Source organism: Balaenoptera physalus (genome assembly GCF_965194825.1).
Source record: "Balaenoptera physalus genome assembly, chromosome: 15".
NCBI classification, from domain to species: Eukaryota; Metazoa; Chordata; class Mammalia; order Artiodactyla; family Balaenopteridae; genus Balaenoptera; species Balaenoptera physalus.
Genome location: NC_138894.1, coordinates 36,304,864 through 36,326,895, shown reverse-complemented (window position 1 = coordinate 36,326,895; position 22,032 = coordinate 36,304,864). Strand labels below are relative to the sequence as shown.

General features: G+C 60.5%; 1 protein-coding gene across 1 annotated transcript; it reads right to left on the bottom strand.

Annotated features, from left to right (window-relative positions):
• Window positions 1–934: 934 nt before the first annotated feature.
• CYP26B1 (cytochrome P450 family 26 subfamily B member 1) lies at window positions 935–21,214 on the bottom strand. Its single transcript, XM_082426045.1, has 6 exons — window positions 19,786–21,214; window positions 16,066–16,290; window positions 6,977–7,252; window positions 6,550–6,705; window positions 4,802–5,086; window positions 935–4,419 (listed from the first exon to the last, which is right to left on the bottom strand). Exons 1-6 carry the CDS (start codon window positions 19,987–19,989, stop codon window positions 4,027–4,029), a joined length of 1,539 nt encoding a protein of 512 aa, XP_082282171.1. The 5' UTR covers window positions 19,990–21,214; the 3' UTR covers window positions 935–4,026.
• Between the last annotated feature and the right edge of the window lie 818 nt (window positions 21,215–22,032).

Below are 22,032 nucleotides of genomic sequence, written 5' to 3'. Positions count from 1 at the left end.
GGAGGGGACCTGGCAAGACAGGGGCTGAGACCGGCGTGGGCATTGTTAGGCCTTGCCCTTGCCAGGGCTGGGGCCCCCAGTTCCTGGTGCAGCTCCAGGGGCCACGGCTCCGCCACTCACTGCCCTCCCTCCCCACCCTAGGTTCTGGGGACCGCCCTGGATGTTCCTTGTCTGGCAGTGGACGACATCCTTTGCTGGGTCACCTATGGGCTTCTGGGAAAGTCAGGCTGCAGAGCGGCTTTTCACAGAGTGTGAGAATGGGCAAAGAGGACATGGATTCCATCGTCAAGTGGGCTCGGGGAGCCCTGCAACCTCTGAGCTCTGCACCGTTCAGTCCCTCAGCATGCCGAACCCCAGGCTCAAGGTCCTGAGCAGTCCCGCAGTGAAGGAATCTGCCCAGCGCTGTTTAAGCCCTTCCCCAGACTGATTCGATCCCGGAATCCATTTGCTCCTGCAGCACCCATGAAACAGGCTCTGAGAAGTGCCTCACGGCACATGAGGCTGGGAGTCGGGAGAACTGAATTCTGCTCTCCTGTGTGCCACGTGGCTGTGGACGTGTCCTCACTCGTGTCAACAAATGGACTCTGCAGTGCTCTGCTTGCCGTGTCCAGGACCGAGACACCTGGCCCAGCCAGGCCCAGCCACATGGCCAGGGACCCGGCCCCCAGCTGCCCCGTGCTGCAACAGGCCTCTGGGGACGGTGGCCCTCCAGGTACATCCTCCCCTCCCCAGGGAACCTACTGCTCCCGGGATACAGTCACGGACCTCTGTGTGCTTTCATGCAGGGAATGGGGGCTGGCCCCGCAGGGCAAACACTGCGGGGAAGGACTTCCTGCCTGACAGGTGGGACTGGGTGTTGTTGAAGGGAAGGTGGGTGGACGGGAGGACCCTTTCAGGGAGCTGGGAAGGCAGAGACCAGAGAGCCAAACGAGGGTGAGTCCTCAAGGTTTATTATAGAAGCCTATAAAAGAGCCACATTGAGTATTTCCAAAATCACAAAATGCACAACTTTTTTTAATATGCAACATGGAATATTATATACAGATTAAAACCACGACAGCAAACACACTCACACGGCACCAGTTTCATATCAAAACAAAACACACAAGTGCTTTTTCAATATTAAAACAACTGTGATAAAAACATATTAACATTTTGAACCATGTTTACAATAGAGGAAAAAATTCATATTTTACTAAATAACAAATATTTAACAGCAAAAACTTTATACTAAATATCTATTTTGAATTATAACAAAAATAGTACTTATAATAGTTTATAAAGACAGACACAAAATTATAACATTTATGAAAAAACAAGTTTTGTGTATAAAATTATATTATAGCGATCTGGGCAGGGTCAGGATGGTGATCAGAACACAAATGCCAGCGCCCAACATTGAAAGTGCTTCGATCTGCAAGCCCATGGCGGGGAGAGTTTTGTGGGGTTTTGTCATTTTAATGTCAAGTTACAATAGCAGGAATGGTAAGTGAGAACACATCACCCATCTAATGCTACCTCTTAAAACCTACACACTAGCACACAGACACGGATGGCTGTAAAGAGGAGACATGGGTGAGTCTCAACATTGGAACCCTCCTGTCAGCCAGTCAAGAGCTTTCTTCAGTTCTCTTCTTATTGCCTTTGAGACCCAGCGGGGCAAATGATCCTTCTTCCCTCCCTCACAGGGATCCCCTCAGCCTTGCCTTCTCTGCCCCTCCCAGGCTGGTCACCCAAACCAAAGGTCACTGAGGTGTCCCGCAGCCCTCCAGCTCCCTGCCCCTCGCCGGGGCCAGGCCTGGCAGGCTTCCTGTCCGAAGCTGCACTTAACAGCAATCCTCGATATTTAGTCAAAGACATTTGGTTCAGGGCAAGCTGGGTCAGCTTAGAGGAGCATGAACCTTCCGGACACCGGGCTTTTTTGTAGGTAACAGATTCTGGTGCACCATGCAGCTATTTTCAAGCTTTGATGAGTCTTTACACATTTTTGCCTGTTTTTCAGAATGGGGCGGTGGGGTGGGGCAGGTTGAGAGATATCACTCATTTTTTTAATGTCAATTTTTGCCAATAACGTCTGTGCCACACTTGCCTTTTAACAGTGAAAAGGTGGAACCAAATGAAACAGTTGAGAATGGGGGTGACAGGACAGTCCGCAGGCACGAGCCATTCCTGTAAAGCCCACCACAAGGCAGGTGTGCATGGGGGCGGCAGTGGGGGGCTGCCGCCTGCCCACTGAACACCACTGGGGGGGCCACTGAGCTGCCCACAGTGGTCACTGCTACGGAGAGGCAACCGGGGAATCGACGTCCCGCATTCCTCTTCTGTGTGTTTTTGATTTTCTCCTAAAGGGGATTCACCGCTTTTATAACATCAAAAGCCAACAGAGAAACACGAAAAGCAAAGAAAAACTTGAAAACAGACAAAATCACTTAGAGACTCACCAAAGGCCCCAAACCATCCCCGGGAGGCATCCCTAATTGCCAACACTCAAAATGCCAGTGGCAGGAGCTGCTCTTCTTTCATCCCCTGGCCAGCCGGTTTTCAACCAAATCACTTCTGACAAATCACACGTACCCTCCTCCTCAGCTCTCCCGGCAGCGCCCTCCTCAGCTGCCTCAAGACCAAGCAGAGGGCCCGAGTCAGCTCCGAGGAAGGGCTGCCTTCTGCACTCACCTCCCCTTGCTTTCACCTGGTCCCCGCACCCCTGAGAAGGGCTAAGCAGACAGTGGCATAGAGGGGGGAAGGGACTTCAAGGACACCTTTCCAAGGGCAAAGGGCAAAGGGTGAGGGTTGAGGGAGGGACGACGGAGGCCCTGGCTCCCCGTCAGAAGAAAGAACCCGTATCCTTCCCTATACTCACTAGCCAGAGTGGGGGGCACTGGGGTGAACAGTGACCGAGTGGGACACGGCAGCAGCCTCCAAATCCCCGGTGATCAAGGTTTCTGACAGAACAGGGAGGCAGGGAGGCGGTGGGCCGTTTCCCCATCCCCACCAGGGGACAAAGGCAGATGTGCTGGATTTCACCTCGGGAGTGAGGCTCTGAGGTTGAACCCACAGAAGGTCTGGCGCCTGGGGGAGCTGCTCGACCCTAGGCCGGCGGGGGGAGGCGGGGGGAGGGGCGGTGGCTGGGTCACTTGCAGAAGTCCTGCCGGGGACAGCTGGGATGGAGGCCAGGGGACGGAGGAGATACTTGTTCCAGTCCCAGTAACACCAAGATTCGGTTATATTGTGAATAAATATGGGGGTGGGGGAAGGCCATCCATGAGCCGAGGGCCTTGGGTGTACGTGTAATCGGGAGCAGGGCGGGCTCCAGGCCGCCTGGCAGAAAGGTGCGGGTGTCAGTGCGCGCGCCCAGGGCCACCAGGGAGGGTGCCGGGAGGACAGGGCCTGGGGCTCCTTTGCCCTAAGGTCAGAAGAGAGAAAAAGTAGCAGCAATAGGTAATTTCAAATGTCCTAAACGGCAAGGGGTGGGCCTCCAGGCTGGTTACAGCCTGGCCCCGCCCTGCCGAGGGTGACGGGTGTTCTATTACCCAGGATGCTGTTCCCCGCGGGCGCTGGTGACCACACCGGGAGGGGCACTCGTCCCATCTGAGCCGAGGCAGGAGGGGAGGGGGTGCTGAAGAGAAGGCCAAAGGGGGCACCTCTTTTCCTCCCTCCCCCCATGTCAACCACCTGACCTCACACGAAAAGAATCCAGAAGAAAAGGGAGGGGAGAGACCAGTTCAGAACATCACAAGCAAAGGCTGCAGCACAGCCGACATCTAACACTGTGATGGGCATGCGGGGCGGGGGGCCAGGCCCTTTCCCGGGGGAGCTAAGCTGTTGGGAACTGGAGAGACTAGAGAGAAGCAGGGGCCAGGGGGAGAGCCCGACCCCGGAGAGCCCTTTTGACTTGGGGCAGGTTTGCCAGGGAGGGGAAGAGGGGAGGGCAAGGCCTGGGGGGCCCTCCCTCTTCCCCGGGCTCCAGCCCCGTCCCACACACAGGTTTCTGCCCTTCCGTCGCCTCCCGCCCCGAGGCCTGGCGCCCTAGACCGTGGCGCTCAGCATGGCCTCCGTCTCCGGCAGGATCTTGTTCTGGTTGGAGTCTAGGCCAAAGAACTTGACACTGAGGCCATCCACAGGGTGCAGGACAGGGACCAAGGTGATGCGGGGGAAGGTCCGGGTGGCCAGCTCGAAGCGGCTGGTGCTGGCCAGCTCCACCGCCAGCACCTTCAGGAACAGCTTGGCCAGGTGCTTGCCCAGGCAGGTCCGGACACCACCACCGAAAGGGAGGTAATGGAAGCGGCCGTCCTTGTCCTCGCTCCGCGCCTGACCGAAGCGATCAGGGTCGAAGACGTTCACGTCCTTGAACACGGGCGCCGTGTCATGCGTGTCCCGGATGCTGTACATGACACTCCAGCCTTTGGGGATCTGAAAACCCTGGAGGCAAGGCGGGGGCAGGGGTGGGATGCGATGGTGAGAACCAGAGGAGGTCTGAGAGGACCCAGGACCTTCTGCCTGCCAGCCCCCACCCAGATGTTCCTGGAGGCACCCCACTGTGGTCCCCGGGGGCCTGGCCAGCCTCCCCTTTCGGCATGTCATTCCACCTACTTATACATGTCCCCATGCAGCTTCACAGCACACCCAGCTGGGCTGCACCTGACCCAGCCTCTGGGGCAGGGTCCCTGTGGGGTCCCTCCCGTCAGCCTGAAAGCTCCCTGAAAGCAAGCACCGTCTCCCCACGAGGCTGAGGGACCCCACGGGGAGCTGGTCTTTCCCGTCAGCCAACCCCCCACCCCACAGCACACGGGCCCAGCCTCACGTCGAGCTCGAAGGTCTGCAGCACGGTGCGGTAGCCCCCGGAGACGGGCGTGAACAGGCGCATGACCTCCTTGATGACGCAGTCCAGGTAGTGCAGCCCGCTGAGCGTGCTGAGGCGCAGCGTGCCCTCGCAGGGGCAGCCGCCACTGTGCAGGATGCCCTGGGCCCGCAGCTCCTCCCGCAGCTTCTCCAGCACGGCCGGGTGCTTCAGCAGCTGCATGATGAGCGAGGTGCTGGCGCTGGCGGTGGTGGCATAGGCGGCGAAGATGAGCTCCAGCGTCCCGTCCTGCAGCGGCAAAGAGGCACCGCTTGCAACCTGGCTTCGGCCTGGTGGCCCCAGCCTGGGGGCAGCCCCTCTCTGCCGGTGTCCCCCAGGCCCCGGGGTCATCTAGCTGGGCCCTGCTGCTTCCGCTGAGCCTCACGTTGCTGAGGCATTTGGGCCACGAGGGACACAGGTCACGGGTCCAGTCCCCTGGCTGGGCAGAAGCACGAGCCTAAAAGTCCCTTGGGGAAGGGCTGCTTCTCACTCACCGCCGGATTCCAGGGCCGGCCTCAGCAGCCCTGATGAGGGCAGTGAGCTCACAGCAGAAAGAGAGCGGATCCCAAGGAGCAGGCAGTGTGCGGGCGAGTGGGGGTGAGGTGCAGGGTCCCAACCTGGGCCTCCGGACTGGCAGCCCCAGCTCCTTCCTCCCTCCCCGGGAGAAGGACATCTGGTAGGTGGTCAAGAGAGCTGAGGGGCTGGGAAAGCAGTCTGGGGTCATACCCACGAGGGCCTGGGATGGGACTGCAGTGAGAAGGCTGAGGGAAGGTGGTCCCCAGAAGACTTAGAGCCCCTCCAGGGTCCTCTGGGGAGCAGTGGTGCCCCACAGAAAGGCCCCACCAAGTTATCTTGTTCCAAGCCCTGCATTTTACAAATGTGGATGCTGAGCCCAGAGAGGGGAGTGAAAGAACAGGTCCTTTACTTGCCATGGCACCACCTACAAGTCACAAAACTTCTTATGAAATGGGAAAGTCTTTGGGGCTCCTTCCTGGCTCATGGGGAAAAAAAAAAAAAACTGGAGCTAGAATACAGGGAAGCAGAGACAGTAGGGACAGAGCAGTCGGCAGTGAAGTGTCCACAGGCGCCTGCCAAGCACGTGGGTGGCAGAGTGTAGACGAGGACGAACTAACGCTCCCTCCTCAGGTGGAACATCCACCCTAAGAAAGGGCAGGCAGGAGGCCCTTCCCGGAGCCCAGTGTGGACAGTCTTGGGGCCAGCAGCCCGACTGGGCACAGCCAGTGCCAGGCAGGCTGGGAGAGTGTCAAGTGTCACCCACTTGAAAAGGCTGCTCTTCCCCAGGGGCTGAGGCTGCCCTCCTGCAAGTGGCTTCTCCTTCTGGGCCCGCATTTCCCTAGGTGACCTCCTAGGGCTACTGTGACCACGGAATGCACTGAAATAGTGAATACTGGGGTGGGGGGCTGGCTGGGGAGAGTGAGGGGGTCAACGACGCTGCGGATGCCGCGTCTGTTCAGGGTTCCTAAGAACCAGTTTTCGGTATCTTTTCCAACATGGTGGACGGGACTGTGGGTGGGATGGAGCGAGTGGGGCCCAGCTGCTGTGAGGACCGCTCACCACCAGGACTGGGTGCAGGGCAAGCCACGGGGAGCGCAGGGGCGGCCCCTCCTGTGTGGATGCTCCCACCCTGAGCGGCCCCAGCACGGAGCGCAGGCGTCTGTGCCGCCTGAGGTGGGTGGGGAGGGGTGCCCCACCTTCAGCTCCTGCATGGTCATCTCCTCCCCGTGCTCCTTGCTGCTCTCGATGAGGATGTCCAGTGCGTCTGAGTAGTCCTTGCCCTGCGTGCACTGCAGCTTCTCCCGGATCGCCTTTTCCAGGCCCTTCTGTAGGGTCTGTCGCGCCTGAATGCCCTGAGGCGGGGAGGAGGCCATCTGGTTACCCAAGGGGAAGGGCAGGGTCACTGAGGGCCTCCTCCCAAGGCCGGGCAGGGCGGGGTGGGGACTCTTCTGAGAGTTTCCCATCTAAGCAGCAGAGACCCCGGGTGAAGGCTCCACCTCACCCTCCCGCTGAAACCTCCCCCCTGTCTGTGTGACCAGTGACCATCTAAGCAGTCAGCTGCCCCTCCCTCAGGGTGGGCTCACGGATGCCCATCTCCTCTCCTCCCAGGCCCTGGCTGCTCACCCGCCGGTAGCCACTAAAGGGCAAGTCGACAGGCAGGGAGAAGACGTTCTCCACAAACTGCTGGTAGACCTCAAAGAGGTGCCCGAGGTCCTCCTCGGGGATGCTGAAGCCCAGCAGCACCCGGATGGCCATGCGGAAGGTGAGCTTCTGTGCCTCCTGGTACACGTTGATGGCCTCGGGGTGGCTGCTCCAGGCACGGAGTGTGTCCTGGATCACCAGCTGGATCTTGGGCAGGTAGCTCTCCAGGGCCTCGTGGCTGAAGATCTTGGAGAAGACCTGGAAGGCAGAGGGTCAGATGGACTCTGGCCTGCCCGCTCGGCCCAACTGAAGCACCGTTCTCACGACCGTGATCAGGGAGAACTCCAGGTCCTTACCCTGACCAAGCTCAAGCCTTTCCGTCTCCAGACACAGTCCCTCTGCTGGCTCCTCTACTCTGAACCCCCCTCCTACTGCCCACGTCTTGGAGGCGAGGCAGGGGAAGGACAGGATTAAAACACAGTTCATAAAGTCGGGACATTCAACATCACTCACAGGGTGACCTGAGCTGTCATTCCTTGCTGAAACCCCAGAAGATCATGTGCTCCAAATAACGGCAAAGCCCGGGGACTGGGCAGTCCAGCTGCCAACAGGTCTGCAGGCGATGTGGCCATACCAGAGTGGGGGGCGACACAAGAGGGCGCTGGGCAGGGCTGGAGGGGAGGCTGTCCCTCCACTGCAGGGGCCAGTCCCGAATGCCCAGGCCACGGGGCAGACGTGCCCAGGAGGAACAGAACACAGGTGAATGGACTGGACAAGGAAGAGGTGGAAAGCAGTAGGTGGCTCTTTTACTCCACTGATGGGAGAACAAGAGAGTCCAAGGCTAGACTGCAAGCAGGACTTCCTGAGACCCAAGACTGCTCTCACTCCCTGGGAAATACCTACTGGGCAGAGATCGTGGGGAGTTTGTTAACTGGGCCATCCAAATGTCTTCAGTGTGGCCGGGTCTGGAGGCACGGGGATGGGGGCAAGGCTTCCCACCTCAAAAGATCAGAAAGCCAAACAGAAGGCCTTTTAATTCCCCGCATCTTCCCGGTCCATTTTAAGCAGCCAGTGAGTCCCTGTTTCCACCTCCCTTGCTTGCTGTCCTCCTGATTCCTGAGCAAGTTCCTCAGCTCCCCTGCCCCCTCCTCACCCAGATGCCCCTGCGCGCAGTTTCACGCTGCTGCCCGGGGTGTACAGGAGAGGGTAAGATGTTAGTTTATTTACTGTTGGCCGGTGGGTCACACGGGCAGCCAACAATTTCTAGCCCCGACCCCCAGAGTCCAGAGCAGAAGGGGGTGCCCCCACCGGGGCCAAGGGAAAGTTCACCGGGGAAGGCAGAGGAGGTGGGGGCAGCTCAGAGGAAGGAGACAAGTATTCCTCTAGCCGCACCCCCATCAGCCCCACGCAAACCACACACACGCGCCCACCCTCCCCTCCTGCCCCCAAACACAACCACCGCACAAACTGTAAATGTGAGAATTTCCCCTGCAGTCAGCTCAAGGAGGAAAAGGTAACATTTTCCTGGCCTCAGCCCTGCATGGCTAATGGGAGGGCTGGTTTGCAGAAATAACAGTGCTGGCCCTTCAGTGGCCCAGCCAGGCGTTCACAATAGCACTTTCATTCCGAAATTCCCGGTGGGCAGAGGGAGGGAGGGAAGGAGGCTGGTGAGGGGCAGAAAAGCCAGCACTGTTTGGGGCTGCTCCTGCTGCTAAGGGACAGCTGAAATGTAGAAGGATGAGGGGAGGTGGCCAGGGGCAGCCCAGGCCTGGCCAGGTCACTCACACCTTGCTCAGTTGTGAGGGCCCGGGGAATTTCCAGGGCCACCTCCCCCCAGGGGTGCTCTCTGCCTCAGCCCCGCCCCCCTGGACCTTAGTGTCCTTAGGATGCCAGGTTCCACTCTTGGTCTAGGAGTTTTATGGGTAGGAGTGGGGCCCTGCCCCAGAGCCCATCACTGGCCTACTAGGGGCTCTTACGAAACAGCAAAGAGCCCACAGAAGGAGCAGTAAGTGGTCCGTGGGAGCCAAGCAGGCTCATGAGGGATGCAGGAATGATAACTCCGTGGCTGCCAGGCGCCGGTGGGGAGGCTGGAGGTAGGGGGGCCAGGGGCAGGGGGGCTACGTCTGGCCAGAGCCAGCCAACCCAGGGCACAGTCAAGGGCACTGCCCTGGAGGGAACATAGCAGGGGCTGGTCAGGGCCCCCAGCACACAGGAGACCTGGGCCCAAAGGTGGGCATGTGGAGGGGGAATCAAGCAGAGGCCCATGCCGACCAGGACCAGCCGAAGTCAAAGCCAGCTAGGCTCCTAAGACGCAGTGGGTGGTGAGGAAAGTGGGTGGTTTCTGGGCACCCAGAAACCTGAGTTTTATTCCCAGATCATCCACCAACTTACTGTGGGATCATGGCCAAGTCACCTCGCGGCCTCACGGTTTCCTCATCTGTAAAGTGGTAAGGTTGAACCAGGTGATCTCTGTGGTTCCTTTCAATGTACAGATCACACGAACACCAATATCCGTGTGTCCCTAAGTAGACGCTATCCCCTCAAAGAAGCCCAGAATCTGGCACCGCATCAGTCACCTGGTGTAAGTGCCTGCCAGGCCCCCACTCACACACCTCGTATGGGCTACAGTGGCTCAGGAGGGGCCATCCCAAGGTTACCAAAGGGGGAGCTCTGAGGGACCCCACTGCACCCCGAGGAGTGGCCAGACAGGACCCAGGGACAAGCCTTGCCCTGTCTGTCCTAAAGGTTACATTCCCTGCGCCCTCTAGCGATGGCCGGCTGAATCGCTCCTTCTCCAGCCTTGGGGGCCACGGAGAGCAGGAAGGACCCAAGGGGACCTGGGACTGGGCAGAGCGACTCCAAGTGCAGGGTGTCCACACCTGACCTTTAGGTGGGAGGGGGCCCTGAGCAAGGCCAGGAGCTGAAATGACCCCAGGAAGCCTGCACCTGCAGGCCCCCCGGGGTGGGGCTTCTGAAAGAATTGCAGCCACGACCAGGGCTCTTATCTTGACCCAAACAGGAGTCTCACTGGATGCTCTGGGGTCCCTTTCCTCCTGGCTGTCCCATGATCCTCCTCAGAGGCCCCCAGAGGTGGAGAAACTACCCAATTGAGAAGCCGAGCAAAGGCAGATTGAGGGCACTCCAGGCTCAAGGGGCTTTGCTCGGTGGTCACCAAGTCCATGCCCCTGCCTCCCGCCCAGCTGTTCCACAGGCATCAGAGCCTCCCAGGCGCCGGGAAACTCCAGGGCCTCATCCCTGGGACCGTGCCCAGGGTTAACAACGCGGGCACTTCCCAAAGCCAGGGCAGCCCAGAAACCACCGCCCACCACAAAGGCCAGGAGGAGGCGGAGGTACTGCCCAGGGCACAGGAAGGCCTGGGCACGTGGGGGCGGTCAGGGTCGGGACTTGGGCACAGGGGAAGGCACTGGCGGAGCAGCTCATTGTGAAGAGGGGAAGGGTTCCCAGAGGCCCCAGAGCCCACGGCCTGACCGCAGTTGCAGCAGGAGCCAGGGCTGCTTTGTTTCCCTCTGGGGCTTCCCTCGGAATTCCCACAAGTGAGCCAAGAATGCTGGACAAAGGTCACCGGGAACCAGCCTGGCTCGGGCAGAGCCCTGCACAGGGAGCCGCAGGTATGGACATCCCATCAGGGTTGGCGCTGGGGAGAGCAGGGTGGGAGGGCACGGGAGACCTGGGAACTCCAGGCACAGACACGGAGCAGGATGGGCTCTGGCCTTGAAGGATGTGCTTGGAAACCCTCCCCCAACCTCTACGGGTTTTCCCAACAATGCAGTTGGCTCAAGAGCCCACATCCCGGGTTCTCGCTCTCCCTGTAATAAAAGCTGAATCCACAACCAGGGTCTGGGGGGACCACCAGGGGGCTTGTCAAGGCTCAAATTCCGTATAATTGTTCCTACAAATGTCTCCCCCACACCCCCAGACCTCCCTCCCCACTCCTGCCTCTTACCCAGCGCCCCTGGGAGGGGAGTCGTTCACTGGACCCCCATGACCCTGCACGCTGACCCGCTCAGCCAGATAACCTCCCCTTCTCAACTGGCAGCTGTGGATGGATGGAGAGAAGGAAGGCAGCCTCAGAAGCGGGAAGAGCCGGAGAGGGGACCCACTCCCCGGTCCAGTGACTCAGACTGGGAGGAATGGAGGCGGCTGCCCGGGAGGGTGGGGGCCTAGGCAGGCCACCCCGCCAAGCCACCGGAGCCGCGGCCTGCGGAGTGGAAAGAATAACAGAGGGCGGGCAGCCGCCGAGGCAGCTGTCCGAACAGCACAGGGGTGAGGCGAAGGTGCGTACTTTATGCTCAAGTAGGGGGAGGACAAGAAAGGACGTCATCTCTCAGCTGCCTGGCATTTCCACTGAACCTCCACTGCACCCTGGCCGCCTCCGGAGCCAGTGCCCACTCGGCCCCTCTGACTGGGAGGGGCTGGCCAGACCCCCCCGGCCTGGGTATGCCCCTCCTGGGTCCCCAGCATCTGCGGGCACAGAGTATCTGTCCCCCACTCAAGTCCAGCTCTGACTGTGCCCCCAACCCTTCTACACACGACAAAAGCACATTGTGGATGAGGGGAGAGCAGCACTTGGCACACACCTGCCGGGCTCTGAGTTCTGTCCAGACCCTCCTATCCCTCCGCCAACCACAGAAAAACCCCCTTAGAAAGCTGAGGCCCAAAGACGTAAGGGCTTTCCCAAGGTCACAGTCCGGGGTGCAACTGGCCACACTCACCAGGGTCCCTGAACACCCTGCCTCCCACCAATCCAAACCCCGCTGAGCCACCCTCTACAAGTCCTGGGGGCTCTGGATGTATCTAAAAGCTAGAAGGGGACGCTCCTCTAGGGCCCAGATTTATTCTAAGGGTAAGGCCAGCTGTTTCGGCTACTCTGTCAGCCCCTGGAGGCACAGCTCCCCCGCCCTTCAGCCCCAGGAACCTGGAACAGATACGACAACTGGCTTAGAGGGATCAGGGCCAGAGCAGACCCCAGCCAAGCCTCCCCACTTCCAGCCAAGGCCACAACTGTCTCCCAAGGCTACGAGAGTGAGCATCACAGCATCACAGCCTTGGACCCCACCCTGCCCTGGGAGAAGGAGGGAGGGAGGTGGAAGGGAGGGCCCACACCACTCACCCCTGCCTGACACAAGGGCACGCAGAGGGAGGAGCCCACTCCCAGGCGCCCTGGCGGCTGGCCGTGGGCACCCTCCCCCGCTGACCTTCAGAGACATCCGCTCCTGCCACCTGCCCCCTCAGCGGCCCCTGATGCTACAGTAACTTTTGGTGAAGGACCTCCGCTGGCAGCACAAAGGCTCCGTGCCTCTGCCAGGGGGCGGGGACAGAGCTCCCAGTAGCAGGGCTGCCCGGCCATGCCACCGCCTTCCCATCCCACACAGGTGGAAACTTCTGCCCTGAGCTGAGCCTGGCAGACATGACTTTGAGGCCAGAGGCTGTGCAGTGGTTCAAAGGCAACCTGGAGCCAGTCTGAGCTGGCCTCCCCCAGGACCCCACGACCATGGGCCCTCTTGGCTCCGCCCTCCTGCTGAGGCACCTCCTGGCCTCTCCATCCCGACATAAACCCCAGCATACAGAGGATTTCTGAGGCGAGTGCGGTAACCCTGAGCCTGCGCTCCACCCCGACCCAGGACGGGGCCCAAAGGCCAAGTCAGTGAGGATTGGTGGCTGGGCAGGCCGGGCTTCTTAATTGCTATCCCCAAAACGTCTGGAGCTGTTCCCCCACCTCAGCCACGGGCACAGAAGTCCCTGAAGCCAGGGGCCAGGGTAGGAGGGGCAAGAAGACCACTCCTAGGGTCTCTCCAGTCCAGAGTTCCAAAGCTAAGTTCATCCTTGGGATGCACTCCAAGTTCTCTGACAGAATCTCAAGGCCACTGCCTGAAATGCCCTGAAGATGCTGGCCCTTTGGTGCAAAGAGGCCCAGCCCTGTCTCCAAAGGAAAAGAGGAAATGTCTGATCCTGGTGTGTGGGGTTGGGCACTGGATGCTTCCAGAACTACCCACGACAACTCCCCCCCCTTCTCTGGTAACCCTCCCCCCACATCTTCCCTATCAGACTCCATCCACCCTTCCAGGGCAATACTCAGCTTCTTTGCATACAAAGAGAGATGCAGTCCCTCCCCCATGAACCAGAGACCTCCCAACCCCAGGTAGGAGAGGGGTAACAAAGGAGGAGGGACAGAATCTGAGGTCGCAGCTATAGGGACACAGGCCTGGCTTCCAGAGAGGATTCTGTTAAGATTGGGCAAGGTATTCTGGACGTTCTCCCTGGCAACCCTACCCCTCTTGGCCCTAGACAACCAGGGCAGCCTGGACAAACACCTGGAGTGCAGTGATGGTTGTGAGGAACCCCTTCCCAGCACATCTGGTCAGACCTCCAGAGAAGGGGTGGGGTACCAGTCCCAGTGGAAATAGTGACGGTCCTAGTTCCCCGCCAGCAGGGCCTCAGCACACCTGGCCCCCACTTCCTGCAAGTACATCCTAACCAGGCTGGGCCTGGCCCAGCAGCCCGCTCTCCAGCCAGGTCCCTGCTTGCAGTGTGGGCTGGCTAAGGCAGCGTGCGTGGCACAGGGCAGTCCCCACCCTGGCGAAGTTGGGTCCACCAGGCATTGGGTCCAGCAGACTGGTCATTCTCTCCAGGACCAACATGTGTGCCTCCGAGTATTCTCTTCTCATCCCTCCAGCTAGATTCTACTTCTTAAGGGCAAGGACCATGTTTCCAGCTTCTATGCTTGTTATCTAACCTAAGGCCTGCTACTTAACTCAGTAAACTTAAGTTTATGGAACATCGATTAGAGATTTGGTGGGGGAAGGACGTTCTCATCTGCCCATTTAACATAGGACCCACACACATGCCACATAGCAAGCACACAACCAGTACACAGAGAGATGGCCCTGCTTTGGGTTCCCAAGCCTCTGTCAGGATGAGTTGGTTTCTGGCTGCTCCCTTACCCGCAAGGTGCTAGAGGGCAAGGGTGCCTGGAAGAGGGAGACTATCTATGTCTCATCTGTGGTCCTCCTTTCTGGCCCCACCCAGGTCCCACCCCCCTCACCCTGTCCCTCACTCCAGCTTCCTTCCCTGTGTATTCCTCCAGCAGCATTCATCTGTGCTCCCCCCCTCCTCCCTGCCTCCTCCCAAATGGATGATGTAAGCCAAAACCTTGGGGCTTTCCAGGAGGGCCCTCCCCACCTGGAGGCCCAAAGCCAAGTCAGGCAGAGGGTGCATGGAACTGCAGGGCAACAGCCTCTCCCCAAAGCCCTCTGCACCCCCAGGGTCTCACACTCAGGTCCTGACCAAGCCTTCTTCCTCCCAGCACTCCCTCCCCACCTCCACCCTGACCCTCAGCTTCTGGTAGCCCCAGGTGGGCAGGGCTGAGGAGGGCTCTACTTGGTGGCTTAGAAACAACTCTTCCCACGGATGCCTGTGTTGCAGCCCTGCCCTGCCTTTTCTTCCTTTCCCGACCTGGTTCAAGTCCCTGAATCTCTCCAAGCCTCGGGCTCCTCTTCCCTGAGAAGGGAACAGTAATTGCTTTCTTGTCAAAGTCCTTATAAAGATAAAATGAGGAAGCAGCCACATTCTTTGGAGCTGGGTTTCTGAGGCTCAGGCTCTCTCCTAACTCTTTGAAATACGCTTTTGGTGGAGTCACAAAGACTAAGAAAAAAAAGGAGTGTTCGGCATATTTGAAGAGCCCCCATTCCTGAGCCTACGGCCCCCTCCCAGCCACTCCCAAGAACCCTCCCCATCTGCCCCCGGGCTCTGTTAGCTGCTTCCTGCTCTAGTGAAGCAGATGGGAAGACTGCTTCAGGAGCCCCTTTCCCAGCCCCTGAAATACGTGCTTTAGCGGAGGGGGGGGGTGGAGGCGGGGGTTGTGTACGTGCTGACCAGTCCCCTCTGATTTTTCCTCCTTTTGTCTGTTACGGAGAACTACTCTTCGCAGGCAGTTCGGAAGACGACAGATTCTACAGGATGAACTCCTCTGCTCACACACAGACGTCCGGAGGAGGGGGCTGCCCCACCAAGGCCCTCTCCTGTCTCCCAGGCTCTGCCACTTTTCCCGGAGATCAGAGGCTGCCTCTCCCTTTCCTTTAGGTTTCAAACCGGGTGAGTCCTCTGACCCAATGGAAAAAGTGAAGGGAGGGGAGGTCGTGCAGCGCTGCCCCTCCCCACCCCCCCACCCCAGTCGCGGCCGCTTTAAGCCGGAGGGCCGGCGCCCCGCCCGCCGACGGCTCAGCTTTCGGGTTACTGCAGTTCAAACAGCACGTGCCGCCCGCGCTCTGAGCCACAGCGGCGGCGGTGCCCTGGGAGGGGGCGGGGAGGCTTGCCCCTTGCGCGCTAGCTCGCCTCCTCCGCGCCTCTTCCAGGCGCTCGGGAAATCCACAGGATAAACACCCACTTTCTCTTCCTCTTTATGGGAGGGGGTAGGTGCGCTTTGATCCCCCGCCGCGCCCCGGCTCGCCGAAGTTCTCCCACCCCTCGCCCTTCCCCCTCTGTCCAGACCGGTGCGCGCAGTGGCCCAAATTTCACCTCACTCCTCCCAGGCAAGGCCCAGCAACCGCTGCCCACAAGGTGCCCCCAGCCCCCGCGCCTGCCCGTGTCGCCCTTAAGCAACCTGTGGCCGGGAAGCTAGGTGTGATTTTAGAACGATCCGTTTCCAGTCCTCGGAATTCCAGGGGACGAAAAGGAGGAGCGCTGGCCACCGTCCGCCCTCTCTTTTTTCCAGGTTTGTGGAACACGACGATGACAGGCGTTGGACGCCCCTGTCGCCGCATGTTAAAGTTGTCCAAACCAACCCCCAATTAGCCACCCGTTGGGCCTGGTAGTGCGCACGGCGCGGTGGCTCAGCAAGAGGGCAGACCCGGAAGAGGCCTGTACAGGCCCTGGATCTGGGATCGCAGCCGTCTAGGCAAGGAGCTTCGGGATCCTCCCACATGGTGTGCAAATGGGGGCGCGGATTCTGGTAGGGACGTCCCCGGGTCTCCGAGAACTCCTTACCCCGAGGGTGGTACACGGGAGAAGAGGATCAGAGCACGGTTGCGGGGCTCTTGGCCTAGAGTTCTTACCTTGCGCTTGTTGCGGTGGATATCGCCGATGGAGTTGGCCACCGTGTTCGGGCCCAGCAGCATGCGTGTGCTACGTGGCCACTCGGTGCTCACGAGGTGGTGCTCGCCCATGAGGATCTTGCGTACATTCTCCGCGCCCGTCACGCGGATTAGCGGCCGCCCGAGCAAGTGCGTCTTGAACACGTTGCCATACTTCTCCCTCCGCGACGACTGGAAGCCAGAACCCTGCGGGTGCCACGCAAAAACTTTCTCAGGGCCCACATCTCCAGATGGGACACCCGGGAGGCCCAGCCTCGAGGGCCCGCGGGGGAGGGGCGGAGGATCCCACCCGGGGCACCAGTCCCCTAACCCCCCACACACACACGCATGCACGCACGTAGGTTTTATTTTTCACAGCATGCCTAAGAACTGGGGCCTAGAGGATAATAAATAAATCAAGGGGGCGAGAGGCCCAGGGCAACCCCCCCGGGAGGTTGTTTTTTAGTAATGACTTGCGGGAGGGAAAAGATATCCTGGACTGCGGGACCAGAAGCTAGAACCTCCGCCTCCCCCCTCCCCCGCCTCGCGCTCGGGAGACTCTCGGAATAAATATTTCCAGGCTCCCGGCCACGGGCTGGCGAGACCCCGCGGGGTGGCCGCAGGCCAAAGATTATTTATAGCGGCGAGCGGTCGGTGCCCGGAGGCAATCACTACAGATGGGGGTTGGGGTTTCCTCCGTTCGCTGGTGTGGGCCGCGAAGGGACCCGGCGGCCCTCTGAGGGCTCCGCAGGGTAGAGTCACGGGCCGGGAGCCGCGATTTTCCTAATGCAATATGCCCTGGAAATAACTGAGGAGGACTTTCGTCGCCGCCCTGGAGTTCGGGACGCGAGAGCGGAGGAAGGCGCTTCCCGCGGGGCGGGGTAGGGCTGGGCGGGGCCGCCGTCGCAGGTAACCGGATCCCCGGCGGCGGCGGCGCGAGCGGAGCGGAGCCAGGCCCCGGCCCGGGCCCGGCGCTCGGAGGAGCTGGCTGTGTCGGCCCCACGCGGGTACCGGAAACAGAGGGGACCTCAGAAGGGCGGGAGCAGGGGCGTCCCGCTCACCTTTGACGTCGTAGCTCTCCACCCCACCCCGCATTAACCCTTCTCCGGCCGGGGCAACAGCCGGTGAGAAGGGGAGGGGCGCCACCTGTCAGGCTGTCCCGCCTGCCCGCCTGCAGACGTGCGGATGCCGGCTCCAGACCTGCGGGGTCATGCACTCCCCGAAGGGACACTCCGCTTCCTCTTTTCCCGGGTTGGTCCCCCTCCTCACTTTCCCTTCTTCCACGGAAAAGCATTCGCCAGTTAGATGTGTACACACCCCAGCCCTGCCGAAAAGTGACTCTGCAGAACCCGGAGCCCTAATCACTTTTCCACGTGTGCCTCCGGCCCGGGCGCGCGACAGGGAGCGAGCCCGGAGCGCCCGCGCCTCCAGGAGGGGGCCTGGGCCGCGGGGGACACCGCCCCACTCCCAAGTTGGCGGGTCGGGGAGAACTCCCGCCACCCTGCCGCGGTTCTAGACGGCGTCTACCCCTTTAAGAGAAATCAAGGCGAGGGTGGAGGTGCGACAAAAGGGGGCAGAGAGCGGGGTTCCCTCCCTCGGTCTGCTGTACCGGTTTCTCTCACTACGTCTGACTCTCCTCTCCTGCGTTTCCTCTGTTTTTCTTTTCTTTCGACACAAAAGTTGGGTTGTGAATTTTCCGAGGTCGCCGCCGCCTTTCTCCCGCGGCACCCCCTCCCCCGCGTCTGATCTGCCTAACTATAATTAAAGTGCGTTTTTTGTGGCATTAATAAAGAGTTATTTGTCCGCCGTTTCCACGGTCTTCACAAAGAGGACTTTCATAGGGGCGGCCGCTCGAGCCGCGAGTCCAATTTATACAAAAATGTTGTATTTTTAGCCCTGGGCTCTGTTTAGATGGCGCACGGTGGAAACGGAGAGCCCTTGGAGGTCCCCCCGTAAAATCTGATAAATGACTCCGAAAAAATAAAGCTGGGATTCAGAGGGCTCCCATTAACCCCTTCAGTGCTTCTCTACACGCGTCTCCCATTTCCTTCTCACCTCAGAGTCAAGGGCCCCGGGGGCGAACGGATGGGGCGGCGTAGGCCTGCTTCCCTCTCCCCATTTTACGTGCGGGTCGGACGCGGAGCCCCAGAGGCCCTTGTGGGATTCGGAGAAAAGGTCAGGGGACGTAGGTGGTGGGGGTGGGGTGGGGTGGGGGCGGTGAGAAAGGGGGGGGCGGTGACAGACCGCGAATTCTGCAGATTGGCTCTAATACGGCAGGGGCCGACGCCCCTGTGAATATATTTTATTTCCTAAATTCTCGGCCAAAAGCCTAGACCACCGCTGCAGTTAACCCTTTAAGTGTGTTGGCACGGGAGAGGCTCTGGGGATTTCTTTACGGCAGCGGGGCGAGGGGAGGTCCCATTGGTTGAAATGAACCCCACCTTGTTGCACGAACAGGCCCCCAAAGAGATGGGCTGATTCCGGGACTTGGGAAGACCGCAGGGCAGAGGAACCTCACGTGCCCCTTCCGCCCCAGCTCTGCTGTCAATTGGCGCGGGGCGGGGCGGGGCTGCGCAGGGTGTATGTGTGTGTGCACGCGGATTACACGCGTCTGTTAATTTCAAGCCAAGCTTTCGCACTTCTAAACTCACAGGTCTCTGCGTTCACCTCCCGCCTCCGCTTTCCCGGGCCGAGGCTGTTTCAGTACAGCCAACCTTCTGCTAACTCCTAACAGCATCTGCCGGACAAACACGCGTGCACACACCCACACAACACACCTTCCGCGGTTCACCCAGAGGACCCCCTCCCCAAAGAAAAACCTGCTGTGTATCGAATTGCAAAAGCGATTATCTAGCACTTGAGGATGTTAATTCCAGGTTAATCTCCCCATTACCTACCTGGGTCTGGTCCCCGACGCGCCCACCCCCATTATCACCAGCAGTGCGGGTTGTGTGGCGTCTCACAACAAACACAAACGCACTCTATGGGTCTCACACACACCTCTCCCAAGTTACTCTCCCCTGCTAGACTGTCCCCACCCAGTAAGTAAATAGACCCTTTTCTCCGAAAGCCGAGAAACCTCGGGTCTCAGGCTTCTCATTTTCCTTGGGTTACCTCCTTCCTCCCCCACCACAAAACACACACACTTTCTCAGACCGTAGAACGGGGCTATAGTACCTGGCGTGGCCGGTGACGCGGCGGGAACACAGCCCGGGTCTGAAAGGGGCAATCCTGGCTGCCACTGGCCCACTCTTTCTTTCCCTGACTCAGTTTTCGGGTCCCAGTGACACCGCCAAAGCCCGGGAAGTCGACGGTGACTGGGGCCTGGAGCGCGAAGGGGAGGCGAAAGCGGCTCACGACTGGATGCCCCCTCCGGCTCGCGCTGCGCGGGGAGCCCCCAGGACGCTCGACGCACCCCTGTTGAGTCGCTCGCGACTGGAAAAAGTCGGTCTTGGGAGCCCTCGCGGATTCGGGAACCTCTCTTACAGCCCCTTGAACCTGCGCACCCGGCGCCAGCGGGCTCGGAACCACTCCGCAGGCGGGCAGGGGAAGCCCGGGCGGCTCAGGCAGAGAGGAGGGAAGGGGCGGGGCGGGGACCCGTGCCTTCAGGCTCCCGGCGCCCCCTGGCCGGCCCGCGGCTCCATCCGCCTGGTGCTCGCCGCTAGCGGACCCTGGAGAGCAACGGAGCGAGAGCGCCCTTACCTGTAGCAGCCAGTGGCCGGTCTCTCCGATGAGCGGGAAGCCCATGGAGCCCTTAGGGATGGGCAGCTTGCAGCTTTTGTCGCGGGTGGCAGCCCAGCGCAGCTGCCACAGCTGCTGCGACACGGCCAGCAGCAGCGTCACCGACACCAGGCACGCGGCGAGGGTGGCCAGCGCCGACACCAGCTCCAAGCCTTCAAAGAGCATGTTGGCGGCCGCTCGGGGGATTGGCTGTGCTGGCCGCGGCGGGGGAGGGGAGGGCCAGACGAGAAGGGACGGGAGCGGCGGGGGAGGGGAGGCTGCCGCCGGGGGTCCTGGCACCTCCGGCCGAAACAGAAAAGGAGCAAGGGGCCGAGGGAAGGGAAGTGGAGGCTGCGAAGGGAGCGGAGACAGTGGGGGGAAATCGCCTAAAAGAAGAGAGAGAGGAGACACGAGGCGACTCGGAGTGTAACTTTGTTTGTTTGTTTGTTTGTTTGTTCCCTTATAGCGGGCTTAGGGGCTGCTGGAGGGGTGGTGAGACGAAGCCGTGAATCAAGCTGGTGGATTAGCTCTCCCCGCAACCATCACACTCGGAAAACTTTGGAAAACTTTGTCCAGCGGGAGCCTCTCTCGTAAGCCCCTTCCCCTGCTTGGGGGAAAAAAAGGGGGGGGGGACAGAGAACTAGCGGAGAGAAAGTGCGATCGATTTGTCAAAAGTTTTCCCCTCAAATTCCTAGGTTAAAAAAAAAAGGAAAAAATCCTGAATCCCCAAATTCCAACGAACCCAGAAACTTTGGGTGCGAGAGGGAAGGCTCCCCGGCTGAGGCGAGTGGAGAGGCCGAGCCCAGCGCCCCTGTGCTGCCCCGGGCGGCGCGCCGGAGCCCCAGAGCCGCCGCTGCACCCCCGAGGCGGGCGCGGCGGGCGAGGCGGCGCGGCGGGCGCGGGTGCGGAGCCGGCGGACCGCGGCCCGGACGGGACGCAGCCGGCGACAGAGCCCCGGGCGGGCGCTGGGGCGGCGGAGGCGGCGGCGGGCGGGAGGGGTGAGGCGGGGTGGGGTTGGGGGAGGAGGTGAAAACCCGAGCTGGGCTATTGTATCAATTAAGAAAAGGCAGTCCGTCCCGGGACGCAGTCTCTCGGCTCAGGAGTTGCTGCTGGGAGAAGAAAGGGGGGGTGGGCAAAGAAAGGAAGGCAAAAGGAATGAAAGAAGGGAAAAAGCAGGAGGCAGGATTTCAGGGCTGATGGTTTTAAAAGCTTCTCTCAATGTGAATTTGTGCCTCTGAGAGCCAGGCGATGCGTGTGTTTATATAGAGCCGGGAGGCTGCGCCGTGGGCGCTCCGCCAGCACCCCCCACTCCCACCCCCACCCCCACCTCCGCCGCGCTCTCGAAGCCGGAGGCGTGGTGAGAGGCCGGCGGCCGGAGCGTGTGAGCGCCCGCCGGCCTCCAGCCCCGCCCAGGCCGCCCGCAGCCCGCAGCCCGCCGCCCGCCCCGGACCCACTTGTAGCCGCCGCAGGATCACACTCAGTTCACCTCTCGCCTCCTCTTCCTTCTCGCCGGCGTCTCGCTGAGCCCGGCACCTACAGACGGACGAGATGAGACACACACACACACACACACACACACACACACACACACGGTGTGCGCTCGCACGGTGCCCGCTTGGCTGCTAGGCTACTTCCCTCCCTCTTTTTCTCCCTGTCAGGCCCCGGCCCCCTTCTCGCATCCCAGGCAGTCCCGCGTGGGCCGTCGCCCCAGCAGCTGAGGTCTCAGGCGGACTGCCCCTCGACTGAGAGGCGCCAAAAGCCCCTGAACCTGTGCTTAGGGTCTCCAGCTCCTATCCCGCGGGACCCCGCTGGCTCCTATCTCCCGGAACCCCTCAATCCTCTCATTTGCCACTCCCAATCTCTCCTAGCCGGGGGTCCCCCATCCCGGATCTGGACATCCTCAAACCTCGGAGGCCAAGGTCCCTTCACCTCCCCCCCATACGTCTCTTACCCTACAGGACCCCGAAGTTCCCCTCTCCCCGTCCGCGTCCCGGGCAGCTGACGCTGCAGCCTTCCTTTCGGGCACCTCGAGACCCCCTAATTTGTTGTCCCCTCCGCCCCCCCCCCGCTGCGTCGGAGGAACCCCGATGCTGGTCCGGTGAATGTCCCGAGAAGAGGACAAATGCTGCGGCTCCGGCACCCGGAGGCGGGAGGAGTCGGGTACAAGCGTTCATTGATAAATTAGTAAATAAACACGCCAGGTGAGCGCGGCCACCTTCTCCCAGGCGG